The following is a 26,129-nucleotide window of genomic DNA, read 5'->3' as shown; positions in this document are numbered from 1 at the left end:
TGTGGTTTAAAGCATTAGAAAAAAATTACAATTAATATTTTTGAAAAAGTTTTTTTATTCATATTTTATTTTATATGAACTGTAGAGGACACGTTTATATATATATATATATATTTAAATGGCATGGGTAGCCATCAAAAGGCTTTTTTTTTTTTTTTTTTTTTTTTTTTAGCAATACATTTTTTGATTATGCTAAACTTTGTTCTAAAATGTTTAACTTTTTTTATACATACCGTTTAGTTTTATGCGATGCGTACAAATGACTCGTTTTCCCATTAAACGCAATGCACTGTATTTAATTCACATTATTAATGTACTGTTAGGACAGCATGTCATCACGGGAGTAACAACTGGCCAGATTTTCCTAATAATATCTAATATTTACATAAAAATATTGCTACAATTTATTTTCCTTTTCAACTCCCGAAAGGCACAACAAGCATGCGTTTAGCCCTAGGGGACATCCTCCGGCGAAACAAGCGGCGTTCAGCTGCAGAGCATCAGTGGGAGACATCGGCCCGCGCTTCCAAACTATTCTTTAGCCACCGATCGCTATAATTCAGCGAGGTCTGACGTGACAAGACAGCACACCGAGAGAGACTCCATTCAGAAGAACTGGAGAACAACGTCTACGAGACTCTTCAGTACAAGTTCACTAGTTGAGTCCATGCATTATAATTGCTAATTTGCAAATGAGGTTAATGCATGCGTGCTATTTAAAGTGCTCAAGCAGGCTGGTATACAAATCTCTGATGCTTTTAGACAAATGCATTATGTGTTAAAAGTCAGTGATTTTTTTTCCCCTTTAAGACGTGTCATATTTATCATGCAGACTGTGAATATAGTGTTTTGATGGTGTATTTTAAGCAACTTTATACCTAAATGTTATTTTTTTATTTTAGTTATCATTTTCTATTTTTTTGCTAGTGTGTAATTATAATCCTTTCCAAGTACATTATATATTTTTTTTTTAAATAAATAAAATACCGCTAATTTTCATATTTATATATTTATATTTAATCTTGGATAAAATCGTAAGTATTTCAGCTCCTGCGTTTTACCAGCATTTTTTACTGTACAAACATAAATCAATTTGCTTTGTTAGTTGGGCGAAAAATATTATAATATATATATAATAAAGAGTTTTAAATTTTAAAATTGTCATTTGATGAGGTAGTCTAATTCAAAATGTTGTGTTTTTAATAAAACATAAGTGCATTTGTGTTATTACGTTAATTGGTGAACAGGTCTACCAGCGTCCATCATGAAAATCAATCATGCAACCTGTGCTTTTTTAATATTGATTGTTAACTCGTAAATAACCAACTGAACAGAGCATGCAATATGCAACCGAATAAAGCGTCACATTTTATTTTACACCAAATGAACATGGAGACAGAGTTAAACCACCGCTGAAATTCTGGAGAATGTCCTGCTAGAGAGATAAAACTGAACTGACCAGAAGATGGCATGCGAATCAAAATCATCTCGGTGTGTGATGTGGAGCCGGGTCTCGTGAAAATGCATGAACGGTAAAAGCAAAAAAACTGGTTTTGACGTTGATGTGACGCGCACCGGGTTTTTACGTGCATATAATACGCCGTTTTCATTGCGTAGCATACACACGCCTAAGATACTTTCTCGCGTGCGCGCAAGAGGATGCTGCTGCGCGTGAACTCTCCGGCGTGCGCGCGCAGCCGCATCCCTCGCTCCTCCGCCGCGCGTTCACGCGCCGCTCTCGGATAAGAGGAGCGCGCGGATTTCAGAGGATAACCGGAAACGGCAGGTTGTTTTCGAAACATCTCGCGCAGAGGCACAAAAGCAGGGAAAAGCAAGGCGGCGGGGGGAAATGGCTTTGACCCAAGACACGGTCCTGAGCTTTTTACTGGAGCGCGGCGGGAAAGTGAAGAACTCGGAGCTCGTGAGCAACTTCAAAGGACTTCTGAACTCCGGCGGTCCCGCGGAGAAGAAGCAAAACCGAGAGCTGTTCAAACGCCTGGTCAACAACGTCGCCGTGGTGCAACAAGTCGGCGATGTGAAGTACGTGGCTGTGAAGAAAAAGCACCTCGGGTGCGGCGCGGGTGGAAAAAACCGCTCGGTTGGAACCGCGCGTGAAACGGAGAGCGCGGATGTTATCAATAACAATTACCGGCATGCGAGTAACAGCTGCAGGAGTGCGTTGGAGGTCGAGGTCCTTCGTTCAGGAAGACCCTCGGAGGACTCTTTGGCAGCAAGAGCGCTTAACGTGACAAGCGACGCCAGAAGCGGCAAGACAGGGGTGGCTTTCGCTCTGGTGGCCGTGAAATCTCCCTCGAGCGAGGACAAGAGAAAAACCAGCCCGAAAGCGCGGACGGGTGATGCCGAACCCACCCCGGAGCGAGCTGTGAGAGTCAAAGCGTGTCGGAGCGGTGCCGCCGGAGACGGCGTCCTCTACAGGTCTCCGAGAGCCGAGGGTTCGCCGCACCTGAGCAGGTGTAGCAGACTCCCCAGGTCGGCCGAAGACCCCGAGGGGATTCCTTTGGGAGCGACGGAGCACGAGTGGCTCGTGAGGTCAGCGACGGGAAGCTGGCGTCAGGTCTACGGCCTCCTGCTGCAAGAGCCTCGGCTGGCGCTCAAGGCTAGCTTCGTGTCCGGGTTCACCGTCCTGCACTGGGCTGCTAAGAGCGGGAACGGCGAGATGGTGCGCAAAGTCATCGACGTTTCCCGGCAGAGGGGCGCAGGGGTCGAGGTGGACGCCAAGTCGTACGACGGCTACACGGCTCTCCACATAGCCGCCATTCACGGCCACGAGCGCGTGATATCGGTGCTGGCGGGGGAGTACGGGGCCAGCGCTGGCGTGCGGGATAACAGCGTTAAAAAACCCTACCGTTATCTGCGTCCGGACGCGTCCGTCGAAGTCCGAAAGTTGCTCGGAGACCCTCGCGGCCTGCAGAGGGATGCGCGGGACCTCTCGGAGCTCCCCGGAGGATTCAACGCCCTGAGCAAGCTACTTCAGCCGCAGCTCGCCGGGCGTAAAAAGAAACACCGGTGCAGACCCAGCTTCCGCTTCGTCGGAGACGACCGCCAAGACCCCAGAAAGAACGTCGCGCTCGATCTCAAACTGCTGCAGTGAAACGTCCCGACTGAACGACAGCAACGGGCACTAAAGACAGACCGGCGATCGTTTCGTTCGCGAGGTCGAGTTACGGGAAAACGCAATCAGCACTAGCGCAGCTGAACGGCTGAAAAAGAGCGCGCAGGTCATGCTTTAACCCAGAAGAACGATGAAAATGTGTTCTGTAGATACTGGGTTACGCTCAAAATAAATATAAATATGTAGCGCTTAAACTCGCTCGTCCTCCGGTCGTCCCGAGATGCAGATGAGCGGAACCGATGAGGAGAAATGCAGCATTAGGTCGCTTGCTCGGCGGTGAATGGGTGCCGTCCATTAGTTAACATCATTAATATTTGTTTAGAGCCGTCTTGGCGGTTCCTGTGCAGATTTCTCTCCTGTTATAGAGGGTTCCTATGGCAGCCAGAAGCAGCAGTTGAGATGTTAGCTGATGGAGCGGATCGGTGGGATTATTGTGAAGTTTGGACTCTCATTCCGACGGCACCCATTCGCTGCAGAGCACCCATCGCTGAGCGGCGATGCAGTGCTACACTTCTCCAAACCCGATGAAGAAACTCAACCCGAGGGCGAGTCAGAGCGAAGTATTTCTATGATAAGTTAGGATATAGTTAGGAATTACATAAAAAAAACATCAAATACCCGACTCCTTTGTAACGCGAGCAAATTCGGGGGGGAAATGTGCCTCGAGAATTAGCCACCGTGTGACCTGAGAACATGTTTCGACTTTGCCGTCGTCTTTCTCATGTGATGGAGCTGTGAGTAACTCCTAGAGAAGAAGCCTGGAGGAATGGAGGGGCCTCTGAGAGGGACGTGACTGGTGATGCGTGCGTAACACCGGCGAGATCAACCCCAGCTCGCTGCTTTCGTTTTTAAATAAGCGCTTTCAAATTCGGTCGAAATAACCACGTTACCGATGGAATGCGTCGGATCGGATGAAGCCAGGGGTGGGTTTATCAATGCTAGAAAGTACAAGGAAGCCTTTGTCTCGGGCGGGCGGCGATTCAGGCGTGATTTCATGGGCTTTTGAGCGGTGTGCGGTGATCTGGAAGCATGTGAGCGGCCTGGCCTCTCGCTCGGAGCTGCTCTCGTTCAGCTGGGAGGTGAAGGTCGTTTCACAGAGAGCCCTCATGAGACACACTGGAGCTGACCGCCATCGCTTCACCGTTAATTCTTTTATCTGGCGTTAATGCGTGCTTCGAGTTTATGTAAATAACGCAGAATGGATTTCATGGTCGGTGCATTATCACAAACGCTGGCAGTGTTCGAGAAAGCGAAATAATAGCTCTTTGTGTTTTGCCGGATGATTTATAGGGCCATTGTTCGACCGGTGGGATGTTTCTCTTTTTTTATTTCTCGGCCATTGTGCAGGTCAGCCTCGATTCACGGAGAGTAGAGTTTGCTTATAGTAGAAATGTGGAAGAGCTTATTATAACTGAGGAACAGTTTCACAGTGACCCTCTTCACTAAAACGGAAAAAATTGAAGATCAAATAAGACAACAATATATATATATGTGTGTGTGTATATACCTATATATATGTGTGTGTATATGTATGTGTGTATATATATATATATATATGTGTATATGTATATATATATGTGTGTGTATATGTATATATATATGTGTGTGTATATGTATATATATATGTGTATATATATGTATATTTATATATATATATATGTATATATATATATATATATATGTGTATATGTGTATATATGTACAGTGGCAAGAAAAAGTATGTGAACATTTTGGAATTTCATGGTTTTCTGAATAAATTTGTCATAAAATTTTATCTGATCTTCATCTAGTTCATTGGTATTGACAAACACAATGTGTCTAAAAGTAATAACACAAAAATTCTGATCTTTCTTGTCTTTATTGAACACAATCATTCAACATTCAAAATGGCAGTGGAAAAGTATGTGAAACCTTAGAATTAATAACTGGTTGACCCCTGGCAGCAATAACCTCAACCAGGCGCTCCTGTAGCTGTGGATCAGACCTGCACATCGCTGAGGAGGAATTTTAGGCCATTCTTCCTGGCAGAACTGCTTTAGCTCTGTCATATTCTTTGGACGTCTCATGTGTATGGCCCTCTTCAAGTCAATCCATAGCATCTCTATTGGGTTGAGGTCTGGGCTCTGACTTGGCCACTCCAAAAGGCGGATTTTGTTTTTCTGAAGCAATTCTGTTGTGGACTTGCTCCGGTGTTTTGGGTCGTTGTCCTGTTGCATCACAGTTTCAGCTGATGTACAGACATTCTCACATTATCCTGAAGAATTGTCTGATATACTTGGGAATTCATCTTCCCTCAATGATTGCAAGCTGGCCAGGCCCTGATGCAGCAAAGCAGGCCCAAATCATGATGCTTCCTCCACCATACTTTACAGTTGGGATGATGTTTTCATGACGATATGCCGTGCCCTTTCTACGCCAGATGTAGTGCTGTGTGTTTTTTCCAAATAGTTCAATCTTAGTTTCATCAGTCCACAAAACATTTTGCCAATACCGCTGTGGAGTGTCAAAGTGCTCTTTTGCAAACTTAAGGCGCGCAGCAATGTTCTTTTTAATAAGCAGCGTGTCCTGCCGTGGATACCCTGCTTGTTCAGTGTTTTACGTATTGTAGACTCATGAACAGATATGTTAGCAAGTTCCAGTGAGGCCTGCAAATCTTTGGCTGTCATTCGGGTTGTTTCTTTACCTCATTGATGAGTGTTCATTGTGCTCTTGGTGTCATTTTGACGGGGCGCCCACTTCTAGGTAGAGTAGCAACAGTCCCAAATTGTCTCCATTTGTAGATTGTTTGCCTAACTGTAGACTGGTGAATTTCTAAAGTCTTTGAAATAACTTTGTAACCCTTTGCCAGCTTCATGTAAATCAACAATTCTTGATCGTAGGTCCTCTGAAAGCTCTTTTTGCGCAGGCATGGCTCACATAATCATGTTCTTCATGTGCAGAGCAATATCCAAAGGTTTGAGGGGTTTTTATCAGTCAAAGTAGCTGTAGTCCACACCTCCAAACTTATTATCTTAACAAGACTCCAGGTGTGCTAAAACCAATTAGCTCCAATTAGCTGTTTTGAGGTCATTAACTCAAGGTTTCACATACTTTTTCCACTGCCATTTTGAATGTTGAATGATTGTGTTCAATAAAAACAAGAAAGATCAGAATTTTTTTGTGTTATTATTTTTAGACACATTGTGTTTGTCACTACCAATGAATTAGATGAAGATCAGATAAAATGTTATGACAAATTTATTCAGAAAACCATGAAATTCCAAAAGGTTCACATACTTTTTCTTGCCACTGTATGTATGTGTATATATATATATATATATATATATATATATATATATATATATATATATATATATGTAAGTGTGTATATATATATATATGTGTGTGTGTGTGTGTGTGTATATATATGTATATGTATATATGCTGCTGTGTTTTCTCACAATGATGTCACTTCCTGCAAGATGTCATTAGAGAACATGATTTTGATATTTGAAAAATAAAAAATCTTTCCGTTCAGCCTTCCATTAACAAAACGCTTCTCATTCATTGAACGAAAGAAAAAATGCTTTAAAAGGACGTTTCTTAAATTGCCAGTTTTTTCAGGTGAAAGGGTGGCATGACGGGAATATAAAAAATATATAAAGTTTATAAATGGTGATCTTGTGACCAAAGAACCCTAATATTCTGCATATATGAATATTTTTATTTAAAATATTAAGGCATGCATGACTGGGACAGTGAGTGGAGGTCTACGTTTATTTGTTCATTTAAAGCAGTTTAATCCAGTCGCATCCTTTATAAAAGTTCTATACACACATGCATGCATATATTAACAAAAAGGTATTTCTATATAAATTGTATGCATATAAATATGTAAATATTTACTGTATGTTTGTGTGTTTATATACATAATGAATATACACATATAAACGTTTATTTTGAATGCGATTAATCGCTAAATGTTATTTGCATGGCTTCGGTCGTTGTCTGTTGACCCCGCCTTCTCGCGCCCCGATTGGTCGATAATGTCCAAACCTGCACGCTATTGGTCAAAATAGACTACTTTTCGCTCATGGCCGTAAACAAGCGTGAAAACGACGGGAAACAAATAGAAAACGCGGACAATGAAGAGGACGTGCGCGTCAGTAAAGGGAAAGTTTTATTATCAGTTTATTATCAACTCCCCTGAAGGGTTTTGTTCACCAGTTTCCAAGCTTGGGCCGTGAAATCCAAACCACGCAGGCGCACTCAGAACCCGTCCACCTTAAAAGAAACGTCGCGTTGTTTGAGGCGTATAAAATAAAATAAAAAACAACAGTCAAATCGTAATTCGCGTATTAATATTTAGCGGATACCTACACCGGCTTTTCTGCCCAAGAGAGGGAGAAAGAAAGAAAGAAAGAAAGAAAGAAAGAAAGAAAGAAGAAGAAGTCTGCCTGATTGCGCACACCTGTCTGTCAGGTAAGGGAGGCGGAAGTTTGGCCGGAGACTCGAGTCTATTATGGCGACGCCGCTTTTTAAATGTTGTTCCTTTACGGTCCTCGCGATCATCGGCCTGTCGTTGACGTCGTGCCACAACGAGTCCGTCGAGCCCGAGCTGTCTCTCCACCACGGTAACATCCTGAGTCCTCTGCTGAAGGCTCTGTCGGAGCAGAACCCCTGGGGAGATTTCACGCCGCGAGCCAAACCGGACTCCAGATACGTGCGCTACATGAAGAGACTGTACAAGCTGTCGTCCAAACCGGAGAGGAGTCACGAGGTCTCTCACCCGTACAACACGGCCCGCCTGATCACCCCCCGGGAGGAGTGTCTCGAGCAAAACCGAGGTACGCGCGCACCGGACCGGTTACATGCGGCACGGAACGGCGCGCGCTTTACGTGAACGTGTGCTCTGTTGATAAAGTTTACACTGTTCTAAAAGTAAAAATCAAAGCCGTGAACCAAAATATGGCCATCAAAATATATTATGTTTAAAATAAAAATTCATAATAAAATGTAAGAAAAAAAAAAAAAAAAAATAAAAAAAATAAATATATATATATATATATATATATATATATATATATATATATATATATATATATATATATATATATATTATATATATTATATGGGGAAAATAAATAAAATATATGATGTATATTATTATAGATTTTAATAAATTTTATATATAAATAATTATATTTATTTTTAAATAAATTTTATATGTAATAATTATATTATTCATTATATTTTTTTACATTTTTATATAGCCATTGAAATACACAGGCCTATTTAATATAGCCAAAGTGCAAAAATATCTTTCTTTATATTTTACAAAATACAGGCATTATATGCTGATTCCAGGAAGGAAGTTCACACACAAGTTGTCATCATTTACTCGAACCCATGGGAGTTTTGTTCTCCTCTGAAGATGTTAAATGGTTTCTTTATGGATCTCTTGGTGAGCTCTGGTGGAGAGTCTCGTGGGTTTTGAGGATTGTCATTCTGTAGCGGCTGTTCAATTATTGTACACACACACAAAAAAAAACGAGTCTGATTGTTTTCAGTAGAGATTCAGAGCCAGATTCCGTGCGGGAAAACGACTTCAGAAAGATGGCAGCATCGTTATATTATTTTGACACAGAGGAAGGTCTATTAGATCTGTTGAAAGGTCTATTATTAAATCTGTTGACTGTATGCCGATGGAGATGGTTGGAAATAAATACATAGAATAGACTGCTGAGAGCAAGTTACAAGCTGAAAATGGGTTTAAAGTACCATCATTTAAAATGGCATGGAGGTAGATTTAACATTTCTGCATGTAACACTGAAGTGCATTTCACCATTTTTGATGCGTTTTACTCTGTGTGAAAATAACATAATGCTAACATAATAACATCCAGTCATTTTCCTCCAAATCTCGGGTGAAAAGTGTCATTTTTAACTCTTCTCTATAAAACAGTAAATGTACATCAACCACGCTTAATATTTTGCCTTAATTTGTCATTTGTGCAATTACTAATCGAGTAATTGTTTACACGGATGTTTAATAAAATACACGTCGGGAGCCTGTTTCATGAGACACTGTCTGCAGTCTGACTCGGGTTCAGAGACCATAGACAAAATGACAGAACTTCATCACAAACAAACTGCAGAGAATGTAATGCTGTCAGACGGCTTATCACAATTAAAAAAAAATTGTTTACAAAATTATGTAAAAAAATTAAAAAGTTATGTATATTTAAATAATCACACAGTATATGTTTAGAAAATGTTTACATGTATATACATTTGTTTGTATTCTTATTTTAATTCTATATATATATATATATATATATATATATATATATATATATATATATATATATATATATATATATATATATAATAAATACACACACATTATTAAAAATTATTTTAAATCTGATTAATCGTATCCTCTGTGTGTGTGTGTGTGTGTGTTTTATATATATATATATATATATATATATATATATATATATATATATATATATATATATATATATATATATATATATATATATATAATATTATTATTATTATTATTATTATTATTATTATTATTTTTTTATATATAAAAACAAATATTTCTTAAATGAATGCATGCATGTGTTTTTGTAAGATTTGTAATATTTTTATTTTCTTATGTTCATCAAGGCTGCATTTATTTTATCAAATTGTGCATTTTATTGCAAAGTAAATTAAAATACGATTTATTTCCGTAATGCAATTTTAATGTCATTACTAAAAATATTATAAAAATCCATTTTAAAAATATACACTGCCGTTCAATAGTTTGGGTTCAGTACTTTTTCTTTTTTTGCTTTTTATTGAAAGAAATTAAAACTTTTTATTCAGCTAGGATGTTAAACCGTTAAGTGATTGCAAACGTTTTTAATAAATGCTGTACTTTTTAAAGTTTTTATTCATCAAAGAATCCTGAGAGAGAAAAAAAAGTGAATTTTGTTTTTAATAAATAATAATAATAAAAAAAAATATATATATATATATATATATATATATATATATATATATATATATATATATATATATATATATATATATATAAAATAAAATAAAATATGCGCATGCATTATGTCAACAAAAAATGTTTTATTTTGGATGCAATTGAAGGTTTGAGTTCATATCTGAGGTCCTCACTGGTGCTGTGTGTTTTCTTGGCAGAGTTCTTCATGCAGGACATCTCGTACAGCCTGAATCGAGTGAGGTCCCAGGAGCAGCTGCTGAAGTCGGTCCTGCTTTACTCGTTCGATCACAACCACATCGCCCCCTTCACCTCGCTCTGCCACCTGGACGTGAAGGAGCAGAAGCCCCCGAAGGACCCCATGTGCTCTCCTCGCTCGGGCTCGCAGCAGTCCGTCCCTCTCCTCAGCTTCCGCGTCCACACCGAGAGGAGAGTGCGGCGCCGCTGGGTGGAGGTGGACGTCACCTCCTTCCTCCGTCCTCTCATTCAAGCCCACAAGAAAGACATCCACCTGCTGATCAACCTGACCTGCGTGGAGGACGCGCTCAGACCCGGCGGCCGGGTGCACAAGAGCCCCGTGGAGCTCACTCACCGATCTCCGTCGCTCCTCCTGTACCTCAACGACACCAGCGAGGTCGCGTACCAGAGGAGAGCCTCGCGAGGCCGGGTGGTGGACCTGACCTCCAACCTCTGGGACGGAGAGCCGGCGCGGAAGAGACGAGGCGCGCCGAGGAGCACGGACTCGCCCATGTACGACTTCCCCGCGGACGACTGCGACCTGTACGACTTCAAAGTGAGCTTCGCTCAGCTCAAGCTGGACCACTGGATCATAGCGCCCCACAAGTACAACCCGAGGTACTGCAAGGGCCCCTGCCCGAGGGCCGTGGGCTACATTTACGGGTCCCCGGTGCACACCATGGTCCAGAACATCATTTACGAGAAGCTGGACTCCTCCGTGCCGCGACCTTCGTGCGTGCCTTCGGCGTACAACCCTTTAAGCGTCCTGACCATCGAAAACGACGGCTCGATTGCTTATAAGGAGTACGAGGAGATGATCGCCACCAAGTGCACCTGTCGATGACATTCATTTAGCTTGTTTGGATTTTTTTTTTTTTTTTTTTTTTTTTTTTGCTGTTGTGACGCATTGCTTTGTAAAACACCGACCTGTGTTTTATTTATTTTTTTGTTTGCACTGGCTATTTCCACAATGAAGATGATTAGTGACCGCATCGATTGGATAACTCGCAGCGATTTACTTTTCTACCTGATTCATTGATGCCTGGAATATTCAAATCGGTTACGCAGTTGAGTTCGGTGTATTATGGGGATGTTTAATTTGGTTTAAGGGATTATTTTAAGTTCGGTTCTTTCATTGGTGGTCTAGTCTGGCACTTTCTATTCCTTAAACATGAATGGCAGTGTTTTAAATCTTCCAGTTCTGGACAGGATATATATATAAAAAAGTGTAGTTCTATTGTCTTATCAGAACACTTTTACATTGTATTTTAAAACCTGGGAATTGCAGACGGTTGTCTCATGGGCAACTTCTCTCTTCTTGATGTCCAGAAAATAAGTTGCCTTAAATGCGGGCAACTTGATATCGTGAGTATTAAGAACGTAATAGATGAGATTGTGTGTCACGTGACTATTTATATTATTTATGTCTGTGTAAATTAGTCAGGCTTGGCTTTGGTTTCACAAAAGAAAAAAAAAAAAAAAATCCAAATGTAAAATAAAAGAAAAGTTATGCAAACAAACTTTTATTATTTTTTATTAATTTTCTCAAAAGGCTTGTCCTCGGAAAAGCTAGCGTCTGTGGTTTTAATTGCAGTGGAAGACTGAAAATGAAAAAACGTATTTTTTTATGAATGAAGCATTGATTTTGTTTATTAAATATCGACGGAGCGCTGGAAATAAATGGTAAAGTTTTCGATAGCGTGGCATTTTAAAGTCGGCTAAATGGGAGTTTCACTCTTCGCTTGGGATAAAAGTGTGTTGTGTAGAAAAGTATGCGATTACTGCTAATATTCTATTTATATAATTCTGTTTAAACGATCTCTTCAGGCCCATCGGGTAAAGCTTCCGGTCTCCTGCCAAGACAAAAGGATGATTTATATGTGGCTAAGATATGATAACTGAGCCAGTTTTTCTTTACATGAACACCTTTAAATATTCTCGACTCTCATGTGAGCTTCCATTTTAAAAATTCTGATTACTTTTAGCAGCACTTTTAGTTGCTTTCTCATTTTGTTGCGCTAGATGACTTTTATTTTGAAGCACGGCGCTTCCGGAAGTTGAGTTAAGAGTCCCGCTCTATTCGGTTTGGGTGAGGAAGTAAGTTTTTCTTAGTAGCTGTATTTCGTAAACAACAGAATAAGTAGCAGTCTCAAAAGCGCATTTAAATCAGCGATTGAAGTGTTTTTCTTCGACCGTCTGCAAGGCTAATTTAAACAGTTTTTAATAGGTATCTTGTCAGATGTTTCACAGCAGACTAACTCCGTCTCGAAACAAACTTTCTGTGTAGATGCACACTGTTCAGAAATGGTGTCCGGCTAGGCGCTGAGAAGACGCCCATGCTGAAGGTGCACTTTGGAGAAGTTTGTCATGGATCCGGAGGTGTCTCTCATGCTGCTCTGTGATCCGTTACAGGCTCTCGGAGAAAACCAGATTCACGTAGAAATATCAGACAGGTACAGTATGAATGTCACGTGAGGTGCTTTTGAAAAATTAAACTCACAAAATAAGGTTGCAATGAACTAACAGTACTGTCAAACGATTAAAGTGAGTCTAGGGCTGTTGAAGATTAATCTTAAATAATCAAAATTTGTTTACATTAGTTTTGTGTGTAAGTTGTGCATCAATCTTTTTATATATAAATACACATGCACTAAAAATATATATATATATAAAAAAAATATTCTCTCTCTCTCTCTCTCTCTCTCTCTCTCTCTCTCTATATATATATATATATATATATATATATATATATATATATATATTTTTAAAAATATATCTTATATATATATATATATATATATAACAAAAATATTCTTAAACATATACATGCATGAGTGTGTATTTGTATATTCATACATGCACAGTACATGTATTATGTAAACACTAACTCTTATTTTGAGTGTGATTTAATAGTTTTACAGCCGTGTCGCGCGTAATGAACGTTTTTGTTTGCATGTATGGAGATATAAAATTGCATCCATAATACGTATATTATCACGATTAGCCGCAATTAATTCCATCCAAAATTTGGTTTACATGATGTTTATTGTGTATATTTATTATGTATAAATACAAACACGTGCATGTATATATTCGGGAAAATATTTTAAATATATATGTAAAATATTAAGAATGCAAACATAAATGTGTGTGTGTGTGTATGTGTATGTATATATATATATATATATATATATATATATATATATATATATATATATATATATATATATATATATATATAATATACACTCACACACAATAAATAATACACAGTAAACATATATTATGTGAACAAAGTTATTTTGGATGTGATTTAATTGTGGGTAATTATTTAACATCACTAGTATTTTATATATACATATACACAATTTTTTTTTTTTGGATGCAATTAATTTTTTGACAGCACTACTCATGCATACAAATTTTTGATGATACAAAAATATATATGTATTTTTTTTTCTTAATATATTATATATTTAATATATTTTCCTAAATAAATAACTAAATGTATATAATAAACAAACCCGCTGCAATCCCACTGTAGGTTCAATCGGCAGACTTTTCCTGAGATCGAGCAGCACATTGAAGCTGTATGGAGTGACCGAGTGACCAAAGAACCGTGGCTCTTCAACGGAGCTAAGTTCAGATTACATTCAGCGGCGATCTCCGCCGTGGAAAAGGGACCGGCGGCAGCACAGGCCGTGAGAGAGCCAGAGCGCTCGCCGCGTGGCGAAGGACCCCAGAGCGCCGATAAACCGCCAGCCGGTCCGTCCAGAGCCGAGCGGTCGTGTGCGCTCACCCTACGCTTAGGCCTGACCTGCTATAAAGACTACCTCGGGACCAACTGGTCACGAGAGGCAGAGCGGCTGCAGAGTCACGGACGGAACGAATGCGCGGATCCTCAGGCCTTCCTCGCGCAGCCACTCGGGGTCGGCGCGGTCGTGGCCACGGCGGACGGAGACATCGTCCTTCTGAGGAGGAGTCACAAAGTGGCGGAGGCCGCAGGCCTGTTAGACATCCCTGGAGGTCACCCCGAGCCAAAGGTCAGACACACAGCTGCTCCTTACTGCCAGAGACCTTCAGCAGATGTCCTCTACTGCTCACAGAGGACGCATTTATTAGTGAAAATGGCCTGTGAAATACCATTGCGATATAAAATACCCATTTATTCCATTTATTAGAATCGTCCGATAATTTTAATGCATTTTTTTAGCGTTCGCTCGCTTTAAATACCTGTAGCTGCGTGGAATTAGAAGATGCTGAACTCGGGGCACGCGGTCAGGGGGAAAAAAATAAATAAAAAAGATTCGCAAGATGCGATTCAAGCGATTCACGAACTCGCGCTGAAGCTCTGGATGGAACGGATCAGACCAGGAGCTTTTAAATGAAATGATTTGAAATCACGATCTCAATCAGTGAGTCGTTTTGCCAAACAGTTTCAGAGCTTCAAAACACCAAACGCTGCTTTTTAAGTGAATGGTTCTGCGCGACTGTTTTAATATCCGTCTGTGGCATTAATACTTATAATCTCGATAAATGCTGCTTTATTTTTTAACCCCCTAGTTTTTTTCCCCCACAGAAATACCGCTAATAAGCAGAAACGTTTCTCGATTGGTTTCTAGAGGACGATAACCGCGCGTTCATTGCGAAATGCGACGTTGGACCATTTTGAACCCAATAAATGCGGACCTGTTTGTCTGTAGATGCTGTGTCCAGGCGTCAGCGAGGAGGCCATATGCGCCGAGCTCCTCCAGGGGAAGGAGAGGGCCGTGGTCTCGGAGATCTTCTCCTCGGTGTGCGCGGAGATCAGCGACGAGGTGCGTGTTTGTGGAGTGCGACCCCGGCGGGAAACGCTCCTTCCTGTTCTCAGCTTTCTCTCTGTGCCGTCGCCTCACAGGTGAACGTTCCCGTCGGTTCTCTGAGCAGGCCGCTGCTGATGGGAGTCGCGCTGAACCACACTAGCGCGGGGCGACCCAGCGCGGAGTTTTACGTCCGGTAAATATCATTCGGGAGAAGAGCCTTAAAAAACCCCCCAAAAATGGTAGTTTACGTGTGGTTTGCTCTTTGAAGGTGCGCTTTGACGACAGAGGAAGTGAGAGACGTCTACAGACACGGAGGTCCAGAGGCCCACGAGTCCACGGAAATACTGTTTCTGAGTCAAACGGTAAGCGTTTCTAGGAATACAGATTTATTCGTTCTGCTGTTATTGTTTGTGTGCAAAAGTTTGTGCACCCCTGTAAATTTCCATGACTTTTCTTTTACAGATCATTGGTCGTCTGCGTTTAAATATATCATACAGGAGACAAACACGGTGCAATAAACTTGATACGATTTATGGAAAGCGCGTGAGAATTATTTAAACAAAATTAGCCATGTGCATAAATTTAGGCGCCCTTGTCATTTTATTGATTTCAATACCTTAGGACTAATTATTAGACCTCAAAATTGGTTTGGTGACCTCAGTGACCTTTGACTTCCATGCACGGGTGAATCCAATCACGAGAAAGCGTTTAAAGGAGGCCAGTTGCATCTTCTCTAAAGTGTGGCAACATGAGAGCCTCAAAACAACTCTCAGATGAGCTGAAAACGTCACCGTTTAAGGGAAGGATGCAGAAAGCTGTCTAGGAGATTTAAGCTCTCGGTTTCGACTGCGAGGAACACTGTGAGGAATTGGAAGAGCAGAGGCACGGTTCTAGTTAAGGCCCGAAGCGGCAGACCAAGGAAAAGCTCAGATAAGCAGAGGATGGTGAGAAGAGTCACAGTCAAACAACAGACCAGCTCCAAAGACCTACAGATGGTGTCGACTATTCAGTGCACTTTACTCAAGGAGACACTGTTTAGACCCTAAACACTGCTCAAAATCTACTGAGGCATTCATGCAGAGGAACAAGTACAACGTCCTGGAACCATCTCCGTCCCCAGACCTGAATATTACTGAATATTATATTGTGGTGTGATTTAAAGCTGGCTGTCCGTGCACGAAAACCATCAAACCTGACTGAACTGGTCCAAAGCACCTTCTGCCAGAAGCCAGACTCTAATTGGAAGCGTTTAGAGGCTGTTGATTCTGCAAAAGGAGGATGCACAAAATATCAAGTAATTTTTTCTTTTGTGGTGCCTAAATATATGCACATGGCTTACTTTTAAATATTTCTCGCGCGCTTTCCATAAATCATATCAAGTTTATTTGACTTCTCTAATATCACCGTGTTTGTCTCCTGTACGATACGTTTAAGTGAAATTTCTCATCCAGACGGACGAATGATTTATAAAGGAAAATCGTGAACGTTCACAGGGGTGCACAAACTTTCGCACAACAGCCTTGCAAATCCTCGCAAATCCTCAAAAGCAGCACAAGTGAGATTCTTTGTTGCTACGCTGTGATGCATTTCTGTTATTTTGTCGGGCAGAAAGTGTTCCAGTTAAACGAGCGCTCCCCGCTGTGGTCGGAGATGTGTCCTTCGGCGAAGGGAGCGGTGCTGCTGTATCAGAGGGTGATGCCCGGGTGCTGAGGGACCGCACCAGCGTCGTTTAAAGAAACGGTTCATTCGCTAAAAACGCGCTCGTCCAAGATATGGATGAGTTTCTTCGTTAGATGTGGAGGGATGCGTCTCTGCATCGCTGGCTCGGTAACGGATGCCCTGCAGCGAATGGGTGCCGTCGAGTCCATAAGACATCACAGTCATCCACGGCGCTCCGGCCCATCAATCAGTGTATTAAGACAAAAGGTGTGTGTTTGTAGGAAACAGATCCATCATCAGGGCACAAAAATAATCTCACGTAGACCGTTTTGGTTAGTGTTTGATCTGTGCAGATTTCTTTACGCGGTGTTACGGACCCATATTTTAGTTAATAATATTTTAAAGATGTATTTTTTTTTTTTATATTTTTAATACAAACACGCATCTTATTTTAACTGCTGGACTGGAGAGGTGTGGTTTATTGTGATGTTTTTATGAGAGTCTCATTCTGACGGCACCCATTCACTGCCCATTGGTGAGCAAATAATGCGTTTTTTTTCATTCTCCATATTTAAGAAACAATCTGCATCCCGGATGGTGAGCGCAAGTTTTTTTTTTTTTTTTTGTGCACGGGAATTGTTCATAAACATTATTTTTTTGCATACAGGTGGCCATTTAAAAGTTTTACATATTTTCTGAATATTTATACAGACGTTCTTGATGCGAATGCAGTTTATATATATATATATATTCAATACATTTTCTAAGGAAGTTTTATTATTGTGACAGACTTTAATTTGAAATTTATTCTCGGTGACAATGTAAAGAAGCAACTTTTTTTTTTTGTATTAAATTAATAAAAAGGATTAAAAAGAAATGACTGAGACTTTTTAATTTGGTGCAGGTGTCCGTTTATGTATCAAGTTGAGAAAATATTCCCACTATTGATGTTCAATATATAAACCTGATTAGAAACATTTTTCAAATTCAATAAATATGTCGAAAATAGAGAACATCCCCCTACGAGCGTAAAAGAGTTCAATACGAAAATGTACACGCATTTACAAAATATTCTTGAATGCCTGTGGTGCAAAAAAGTAGAGATATTAAGAAACGAATGCTAAAAATATATGGCTATCGATGAATTCGGTGTTTAGAAAGCCGGATTTAAAACATCCCTAAAAATCCATTTTTGATATTCTCAAAAACTGCTTCTGCGCTCCACTGAAAAACACTAAAAAGGTTTTAACGACCCGTTAAAAAAAAAAAGCACTGTGTTCTGGGACTCATTATAAGCGACGACCTTTGCTAATGAAATTACAGACAGAGCGAACCAATTATTTTTGTAAAGGTGAAGCACTGCTAATCAAGGCAGAGCGCGCTCTGATTGGGGCGAACTTCTGGGTCTGTCGGAGCGGCTCAAGTCGAACCGCCGTAACCGCTCTGGTTCTGCTCGGACAAGCTCCACTGCAAGAAAAACAAAGATCCGTCAAGTATATGCGTCTTTTAATTCTATGTGCAGATGCCCACGGGTTGGCGCCCCTATGATTCTCTTGTTACCTGGCCGGTGTACGGTCTGTAGTAGTTCCTGTAGCGCTGGGGGTCACTGCTGCAGCCGTAAGAGCCACCGAAGCCAGAGGAACGGCCCTAAGATACCAATACGAATCAAATATTACTAAAAAAATATTGACTTCTAGTGCTCTTAAACATTAAAAGTAAAATGTACGAACTACTATTTTGTAATTAACATACACAAAACCAGGGCAATTGTGTTTTTACCATAATTTTCTGTCTGCTCCGTAAAAAAAGTGGACTTAAATGGCTTGCACCTTACGTGGTTTTCATTGACAACATTCTGCATTAGTAACGTTACCTTAAAGATCTGCCATTCTTGGCTCGTTTTGAATCTGACTTGTAAATTTACTTGATTTTTTTTATTGCAGATTCGGAGACTCACTTCAACTGGATCATTTGAATCAGCGAGTTGTTTACTGGAGATTTTCTCTGAGCAAATAATTTGAATCAGCGAGTTGTTTGCTGCAGATTCGCTTTGACTGGATCATTTGAATCAGCGAGTTGTTTGCTGCAGATTCGCTCTGACTGGATCATTTGAATCAGCGAGTTGTTTGCTGCAGATTCGCTTTGACTGGATCATTTGAATCAGCGAGTTGTTTGCTGCAGATTCGCTCTGACTGGATCATTTGAATCAGCGAGTTGTTTGCTGCAGATTCGCTCTGACTGGATCATTTGAATCAGCGAGTTGTTTGCTGGAGATTTTCTCTGAGCAAATAATTTGAATCAGCGAGTTGTTTACTGGAGACTCACTTTTACTGGATCATTTGAATCAGCGAGTTGTTTGCTGCAGATTCGCTTTGACTGGATCATTTGAATCAGCGAGTTGTTTGCTGCAGATTCGCTTTGACTGGATCATTTGAATCAGCGAGTTGTTTGCTGCAGATTCGCTCTGACTGGATCATTTGAATCAGCGAGTTGTTTGCTGCAGATTCGCTTCGACTGGATCATTTGAATCAGCGACTTTTTTCTGCCCGCCTTTGGTTCCTACAGATTAAATGTTGAGTATCAAATGGTGTAACTTCACATTAACCGGCTTACCTGTGCTTTCTGGGATGTATAATGTGAGCCGAATGAACCTTCTCTCCACCCTTTAGGAAAACGACAAGGCACACGTTCATGACTTGAAGATGATCAGTGATGCAACAGCAGAAGTGAAATCTTCTCTTCTTACCACACTGATGGACGGGGCGGTTTTGACTTCCTTTCCGGTGTCTTTTGCGTTTGGGAGGAGCGGGCAGGAGGCGACGAGCTTCTTCCTTGTAATGCGTCAGGAGCTCGAGGGCCTCGTCGGAGCCGAGCTCCACAAACATCACCTGATCCAGATGCTCTCCCTGCTCGGGCAGCGTGAAGCTCGCTGGAGAGAGAGAGAGAGAACACAACCGCGTGACGAGCGCTCAGCCGTAACGTGTCTGGACACCGGCGACCGGGTCGTTCAAGTCTGACCTTTGGCTTTCAGAAGGGACGTGTCCTGAAGGGCCGTGCCCTCCTGCTCTCGCCGCTGTACAAGACGTCTCCTCCACACCTCATCGGGGGGAAGAACCACCACTGCTCGTCGCTGGTAACCATGGAAACACAGCATCTTGTGTCGCCGGGCGGATGGATAAATGTTGGCCTTGAAGACGAAAGTGAAAAAGAACGAATAAAACCGGGTTCAAAACCTCCACAAATAAAATTAAACACCAATACCATATGAGCGGGGTAAAGCAATGCCTATATTAATATATTAAACTGAAAAAAAGCATGATTTGCCTATAAACCATTTTCAGGCACTGTGTGATATCTCTAGTTATAAATAGGAAACATATCGAAACTCCTCAGCCATTTTTGAACGCAATGCTACTGGTCTAATTGGATTCAATGATCTATGCTAAGCTATGCTAAAGTGGCCAGTCATGGAGATCGGCCGAATGGATTCAAAAATGGTAAAACTCAACTTATTAACTCTTGGGGAGTTGGAGAATGAGCCTGTTTCCCAAAAAAAGTGGAGCGTTCCTTTAAGACCTCTCGAAATCATAATTATTGCTTTTTTGTATAACTTTGATACAACTAAATGAGGCGATGGGCAAATCAAGCCATTAAACTGGCATTAATCCCAGAGTACAGTCTCAAAAAGTCCAGAGGTTTCGTTTGTCAACGGTCACGTGATTTCTTTGTTTATAATACAAGCCTGGACTCAAAGCTTCAAGCCACACTCTTTACTCTTGGGTCGACGGCACGCGTGTTCCTCCTCAGTACCTGATCGAGGATGTAGTTCCTCTTCTTGGCGGCTGCTCTTCTGATCAGCTGACCGACGCACTGAGAGGCCTGCTGCAGCATCAGCTGTCTGCCGCCGGCCCCGGGAGGCTCCTGCGGGAACACCAGGAAAACACAGGAAATGCCGGGGTAGGAGTCAAGATTGCCCTCCCAGACACGGAAAGCATGTTTGCACGTTTTAGCTCATTGAAATAATGCTAAGTAGTTATGACCGTTTTTTTTTTTTGCCATTTCAGCATTTAATGCAATCTTAGTAAAAAACAAAACGGATGCTCAATAATATAAATAGTTTCTAAAATGACTAAAACTGAAATATATAAGTTGATACAAATAACAATAAATAAACGTACATATCAACTTTTCTAAAATAAAATAGTTTTATGTTTTAAAATATTAAAATGTGTAAAATCGATTTTTATATGATGAATTTTTCATGCTGTAAATGGATCGTTTACCATTAAGATGAGTTCTAGACTATATTATAATATTATTGTTAATTATTAGGTATGTATATTAAGCATTATTAGGTATCTTATTATGCTAGTATAATATATATATATATATATTATATATATAATAATATGTATTATATATTATATATATATATATATATATATACACACACACACACACAAATATATATACACATAATTTATATAAACAGTATATAAATATAAATAACTTATTTTATTAAGTTACTTATTTTATTTTAAAAACTATTTTAAAAACTTAATAAATACTTTAATAATTACTTAATATACATTTAATAAATACTTAATATACATACCTAATAATTAACAATAATATTATAATATAGTCTGGAACTCATCTTAATGGTAAACGTCCATTTACAGCATGAAAAATACTCATCATATAAAATCAATGCAATAAACATTTGCATGAGAATCAACATTCACGAGCCATCAGTGCCAGCATGTTTTTCCTGAAGCACCATTTTGGCAGGGAATGCATTACGACTTTCCTTTTTCCACATTAATATGAACAAATTATAACCGGCCCTCCGACTTCATTTCCACACAATAATACTCATAGGTTCTCTCACTCTCATGCAGCTCAAGATGGAGTTTGTGCTCAGAAGACTGTAACGTTTCCTCGGGTTCTGGAGCATGTGAGTCCGAGCCCAGTGGGTTTTACCAGAACCCGGCAGACCCACCATCATCAGCACCTGAGGGATGAAGGAGACGGCGGTGAGAGGCGTCAGTGTGCATCTCCTCATTACCTCCTCGAGGCTCTCGTACCTCGCACTCGCTTCTCGACGCTGCCGGCAACGGCGCCCGCGTCCTTCTCCCGGGAGCGAGCGACGGCAGCGTGCGGAAACCGGCGGGAGGAGCGCGCCAGGGAGCTTCCGGGTCGAGATTCACGCGCACCGAACAGTTTTTGCAAAGCACGTGGGGAAAGAGGGCCTGACCCCCGAGAGCGGAGGAGCTCAGGTGAAACGCCGCGCCGAGAGAGCGTCCGTTCTTGTGAAACCAAAGCGTGGCCTCTCCCGTCTCGCTGATGAACTGCAGAGGGAATAAAACGGGTGCGCTTCTTCATCAGAGCATTGCCTCACTAGTGAATGGGTGCCGTCCATAAAAACAAGGCAACAATTTGCAGGTAACTGATCAAATACAACTCCTCTATCAATCAATCAATCAATCAATCATTTTTATTTCTATAGCGCTTTTAACAACACAGGATGCATCAAAGCACTGTACAGTATAAAGTAGAAGAACACAATATCCATAATAACGCTTCCTCTAGTGACAAACCAGCCCTAAACACTGATTATGGTCTTACAATTCGACCAGAAGTGAAAGTATAAAGTTAAAATGCCTCAATGACTGATTTGTTTCGGCTTGGGAACTGATGGTGACGCTTTTAGACCCTCATCCTGACGGCACCCATTCACTTCAGAGCATTCGTCCATGAACTAAAACTAATGCGTCGACTACTTCTTTGGTGAAACGCACCGCGTAGCAGCCGATGACGTCTCCTTCCGTGAAAGGCTCCCCGAACGCCTCTTCCCTTCCTCCGGTCACTTTCTTCCCTCGTCCATCGAAACCGTACGACCGCTCCACCTCGCCTGAGAAAACAAACAAGAGAAAAGGTTTTGGTTTGATAACAGTCGGTTAGTTTTTGTTTGATTTTTTTCCAACTACAAAAGGAATTCGTAAAGATGCACGCTTACGCTTAAATTATAAAAATGTGGATCTTACGCCTAAATTATAAAAATGTGGATCTTACGCCTAAATTATAAAAATGTGGATCTTACGCCTAAATTATAAAAATGTGGATCTTACGCTTAAATTATAAAAATGCGGATCTTACGCCTAAATTATAAAAATATGGATCTTACGCCTAAATAATAAAAATGTGGATCTTACGACTAATTTATAAAAATGTGGATCTTACGCCTAAATTATAAAAATGTGGATCTTACGGCTAATTTATAAAAATGTGGATCTTACGCCTAAATTATAAAAATGTGGATCTTACGCCTAAATTATAAAAATGTGGATCTTACGCCTAAATTATAAAAATGCGGATCTTACGCCTAAATTATAAAAATATGGATCTTACGCCTAAATTATAAAAATGTGGATCTTACGCCTAATTTATAAAAATGTGGATCTTACGCCTAAATTATAAAAATGTGGATCTTACGCCTAAATTATAAAAATGCGGATCTTACGCCTAAATTATAAAAATGTGGATCTTACGACTAATTTATAAAAATGTGGATCTTACGCCTAAATTATAAAAATATGGATCTTACGCCTAAATTATAAAAATATGGATCTTACGCCTAAATTATAAAAATGTGGATCTTACGCCTAAATTATAAAAATGTGGATCTTACGCCTAAATTATAACGGGACACTTTTTTTTTATTCATCATCTTAATCATCAAAACTATTCAGAACTGTAATATGTTTTATTTTCTTCAAGAACTCTATTCTTAAAAAAAACCACTTGTTCCTTTTCCACTTGCACTCTCTTTACTAACTCTAGCTTCTCTATTCTGTCTGTACCTTTTATTTATTGTACAATTAACAAAAAAGGCCTCTAACAGCTTGCACTATTCTTATTGCGTTTCCTTTTCATGCATTGTATCATAAAAAACCTTGCTCCGCGTGCTTCGTCCAGCTGGCTCCTACCGCTGTGTGTAAATGGCCGCATGTAATCGCACCCTGTGATGTTATTCTGACCTAGCTGGAGGCTCGTGTCGTCCACCGACCAGCCCAGTCTGATTCCATGCCCGTCCGGGTCTGACGCAGGAGCCGGCAGCCGCTTCACAAACTGGACACCCGAAGAAGAATCGTTTAACGAAGCGCCTCACAACACATTTACCAGACTGGGACCTCGAGTCCACACCTCGGCCTCGAATCCGACCTTCCCTCGACTGAACCCATGGGTCATCCTGCAGCCTGACCAGAGGAAGGGGAACTTCTCCCAGAAGAGCGGCCGGCCGCTGCCTCCGTCGGGGTCCGCCTCGAAATGCAGGTCGCAGTTATCTGTGAAGCACAAACGCAGCGGTTCACTCAACCCCCGTCTCGAATCAAGTGACTCATCCGGTGTCCCAGCATGCATTGGGGTCGTGGCGATTTACAGGAGTCCAGTCGGACATCTTCAGAATCGACCGCGGCTTCTTCCTCGGGCTCCGGAGGCAGCTCTGGTGTTTTAGCTCTGAGGACAAGCAGATCGGGGAGAAGAAGTCAGAAAGGTTCGAACCTCAGGACACATTACGGTTAGGTTAGTGTTTATCACATGCACGTGGGATTATTCGACCTTTCGACCTTTTTTGCTCGTCATAGATTAATAACAATCAGAAATGACGCTTAAATCGGTGCATTGGGATGATTTCTGAAGGATCGTGGTGCAACGAATAAATTACATGCATTCCGATCGAAACCGGTTCCGTCAGAATCGCAATAATATTTTAGGGTTTTTAAGAAACACCTGGGTGAGCAAAAGCGGTTTCCTTCGAAACAAAAAAAGCAAACGGTATCACGCTCTTTGAAACGCCAAGCTCTTACGGTTTCCGCAGAACGCTAACCCATACCTGTTATAATGAATGTCTTCTTTGAACTCGTAATAATCTCTGCCTCTCTCCTCACAGGACGTCTCGGGCTCCCCGCTCTCCTCTGGGCCGGAGAGCACTGTGGGAAAGAGAGCGGTCGTCATATAATCACCTCGACGAAACGCTTTATTAAGTGCGCTCTGAGGGAGACTTACACCGCTGCCGCGCTGAATCCGCCTCCGAGAGGCTCAGGACCGGCGAGGAGCAAGACTCCGCATCTTCAGCAGCAGCGGTTGCCATGGCGACGGGATGCAGGCTCGCGGCCGGATGCCGTTGTCGCTGCTCTCCGCACCCATCGGTCACCGGGGCGGTGCACGAGCACAGCGGAAGCGGGTCGGTCTGCGTGCTCTGGTCGGTATAAGCAGCCGTGCTGGTTTTAGGAGGGCCGACGCACGCCGGAGACCGCGTCCCGCGTCCCAGCTCAGAATCCGGCCCCCTGCTCGTCGCTTCGCCGTCGTTTCTCCCCTCGCCTTCGCCTCCGATGGGTTCGACGCCGGCCTCGATCGCGGAGATCAGTCTAATCACCAGCTCGGCCTTCAGGCCTCTCGGGTCCAGCCCTCGCTCCGTTAACATCGCGCGCAACTCGGCCACTTTCAGCCTCTTCGCTTCCGCTAACAGCATTTTCCGCGAGAGCTGCCAGTGCCGCGGTCAAGCTGAAAGGTTTACACGCGCTGTGTTTTGTTATTTAGTGGCGGCTAGGCGCACTTTTAAAACTTTTTGGGAGCTTTTTTCACTCTGAACTACCAAAACACACGACGACCCGCTGGAAGAGAATTCAAGGGAGCAGGCTTAGCGCTGATTGGCTACCGGGAGAACGCTGATCGTTGATTGGCTACCAGCAGTGACGTAACGGATTCTTTTTCGCGAATCGATTCTTTCGAACAATTCGTTTCAAAGAATCTTAAAATATCCAAATAAAGATGATTATTGTTATAATAAATATTATTTAGCACATTACATGCACAGTTGATGCATTCAATAATCCACAGCACTCCAGTCCATCAGTCAATTTTTTTTCTTTACTGGAGAAAACTATGGCTAAATGACTTGTTTTTTTAGTCATACAATCAGTAACTTTACATTTGTGACGATGAAGTAGGCCACAAAGAGTTAGAAAACTATTTAGGGTTGTGACTAAAAGGGATGCAGAAAATAAGTTGAATTTACCGCAGGGTGTTCATTGTGACTTTTTTTTTTGCATCCAGTTCAGCTATGATTCAGCTCGAAATATAGTCTTAAATTAAGTATAATTTTAATAAAGAAAAACGCATTACAGCCCACTCGTACGTTTGTTTATAACTGTCATCCAGCATTTTAATTTGTAACAATTCTGCTTTTCAATAACTGCCCACGAATCAAAAGATCCGACTCAGAATAGCGATTCATTCACGAGTGTGA

At 41.3% G+C, this 26,129-nt stretch overlaps 4 protein-coding genes across 8 annotated transcripts; 3 read left to right on the top strand and 1 right to left on the bottom strand.

Moving 5' to 3' along the window:
• The first annotated feature begins 179 nt into the window (after nucleotides 1–179).
• On the top strand, nucleotides 180–4,682 carry sowahab (sosondowah ankyrin repeat domain family member Ab). The gene has a single exon (XM_043233189.1). The coding sequence runs from the start codon at nucleotides 1,850–1,852 to the stop codon at nucleotides 3,110–3,112; it is 1,263 nt and encodes a 420-aa protein (XP_043089124.1). The 5' UTR covers nucleotides 180–1,849; the 3' UTR covers nucleotides 3,113–4,682.
• Nucleotides 4,683–7,394: 2,712 nt separating this feature from the next.
• On the top strand, nucleotides 7,395–11,878 carry gdf9 (growth differentiation factor 9). The gene is made up of 2 exons (XM_043233188.1): nucleotides 7,395–7,959; nucleotides 10,322–11,878. The coding sequence occupies exons 1-2, from the start codon at nucleotides 7,635–7,637 to the stop codon at nucleotides 11,200–11,202; spliced, it is 1,206 nt and encodes a 401-aa protein (XP_043089123.1). The 5' UTR covers nucleotides 7,395–7,634; the 3' UTR covers nucleotides 11,203–11,878.
• A 546-nt stretch (nucleotides 11,879–12,424) lies between these two features.
• Nucleotides 12,425–17,652, top strand: nudt22 (nudix (nucleoside diphosphate linked moiety X)-type motif 22). 4 transcript variants are annotated; one of them, XM_043233205.1, is made up of 7 exons: nucleotides 12,425–12,455; nucleotides 12,646–12,811; nucleotides 13,903–14,401; nucleotides 15,062–15,175; nucleotides 15,256–15,353; nucleotides 15,429–15,522; nucleotides 16,769–17,652. In XM_043233205.1, the coding sequence occupies exons 2-7, from the start codon at nucleotides 12,726–12,728 to the stop codon at nucleotides 16,868–16,870; spliced, it is 993 nt and encodes a 330-aa protein (XP_043089140.1). In that variant the 5' UTR covers nucleotides 12,425–12,455; nucleotides 12,646–12,725; the 3' UTR covers nucleotides 16,871–17,652. The 4 variants fall into 4 exon arrangements, with proteins under 4 accessions (XP_043089140.1, XP_043089141.1, XP_043089139.1 ...); XM_043233206.1 differs by having other exon boundaries at nucleotides 12,430–12,447; XM_043233204.1 differs by lacking the exon at nucleotides 12,425–12,455 and having other exon boundaries at nucleotides 12,462–12,811.
• A 59-nt stretch (nucleotides 17,653–17,711) lies between these two features.
• si:ch211-107m4.1 (heterogeneous nuclear ribonucleoprotein U-like protein 2) lies at nucleotides 17,712–25,980 on the bottom strand. Of its 2 annotated transcripts, XM_043233200.1 has the most exons (14): nucleotides 24,887–25,980; nucleotides 24,714–24,810; nucleotides 24,261–24,337; nucleotides 24,026–24,165; nucleotides 23,860–23,950; nucleotides 22,621–22,733; nucleotides 21,907–22,170; nucleotides 21,711–21,833; nucleotides 20,630–20,740; nucleotides 19,838–20,006; nucleotides 19,566–19,748; nucleotides 19,433–19,482; nucleotides 18,380–18,466; nucleotides 17,713–18,286 (listed from the first exon to the last, which is right to left on the bottom strand). In XM_043233200.1, exons 1-14 carry the CDS (start codon nucleotides 25,350–25,352, stop codon nucleotides 18,239–18,241), a joined length of 2,019 nt encoding a protein of 672 aa, XP_043089135.1. In that variant the 5' UTR covers nucleotides 25,353–25,980; the 3' UTR covers nucleotides 17,713–18,238. The 2 variants fall into 2 exon arrangements, with proteins under 2 accessions (XP_043089136.1, XP_043089135.1); XM_043233201.1 differs by lacking the exon at nucleotides 21,907–22,170 and having other exon boundaries at nucleotides 17,712–18,286.
• Nucleotides 25,981–26,129: the final 149 nt, after the last annotated feature.

The sequence above is a fragment of the Puntigrus tetrazona genome, unplaced genomic scaffold (genome assembly GCF_018831695.1).
Source record: "Puntigrus tetrazona isolate hp1 unplaced genomic scaffold, ASM1883169v1 S000000769, whole genome shotgun sequence".
In the NCBI taxonomy this organism is placed as follows: Eukaryota; Metazoa; Chordata; class Actinopteri; order Cypriniformes; family Cyprinidae; genus Puntigrus; species Puntigrus tetrazona.
The sequence above is the reverse complement of the archived record's forward strand: the minus strand, read 5'-3'. Positions and strand labels throughout refer to the sequence as shown.

Coding starts and splice junctions, on each gene's coding strand:
- sowahab (XM_043233189.1), top strand. CDS start 1,850: ATGGCTTTGACCCAAGACACGGTCCTGAGCTTTTTACTGGAGCGCGGC.
- gdf9 (XM_043233188.1), top strand. CDS start 7,635: ATGGCGACGCCGCTTTTTAAATGTTGTTCCTTTACGGTCCTCGCGATC. Junction 7,960..10,321: donor GTGTCTCGAGCAAAACCGAG/GTACGCGCGCAC, acceptor TTTTCTTGGCAG/AGTTCTTCATGCAGGACATC.
- nudt22 (XM_043233205.1), top strand. CDS start 12,726: ATGGATCCGGAGGTGTCTCTCATGCTGCTCTGTGATCCGTTACAGGCT. Junction 15,176..15,255: donor GCGCGGAGATCAGCGACGAG/GTGCGTGTTTGT, acceptor GTCGCCTCACAG/GTGAACGTTCCCGTCGGTTC. Junction 15,523..16,768: donor TACTGTTTCTGAGTCAAACG/GTAAGCGTTTCT, acceptor TTTGTCGGGCAG/AAAGTGTTCCAGTTAAACGA.
- si:ch211-107m4.1 (XM_043233200.1), bottom strand. CDS start 25,352: ATGCTGTTAGCGGAAGCGAAGAGGCTGAAAGTGGCCGAGTTGCGCGCG. Junction 24,166..24,260: donor AGATGTCCGACTGGACTCCT/GTAAATCGCCAC, acceptor TGTGCTTCACAG/ATAACTGCGACCTGCATTTC. Junction 23,951..24,025: donor AGGTCGGATTCGAGGCCGAG/GTGTGGACTCGA, acceptor TCGGGTGTCCAG/TTTGTGAAGCGGCTGCCGGC.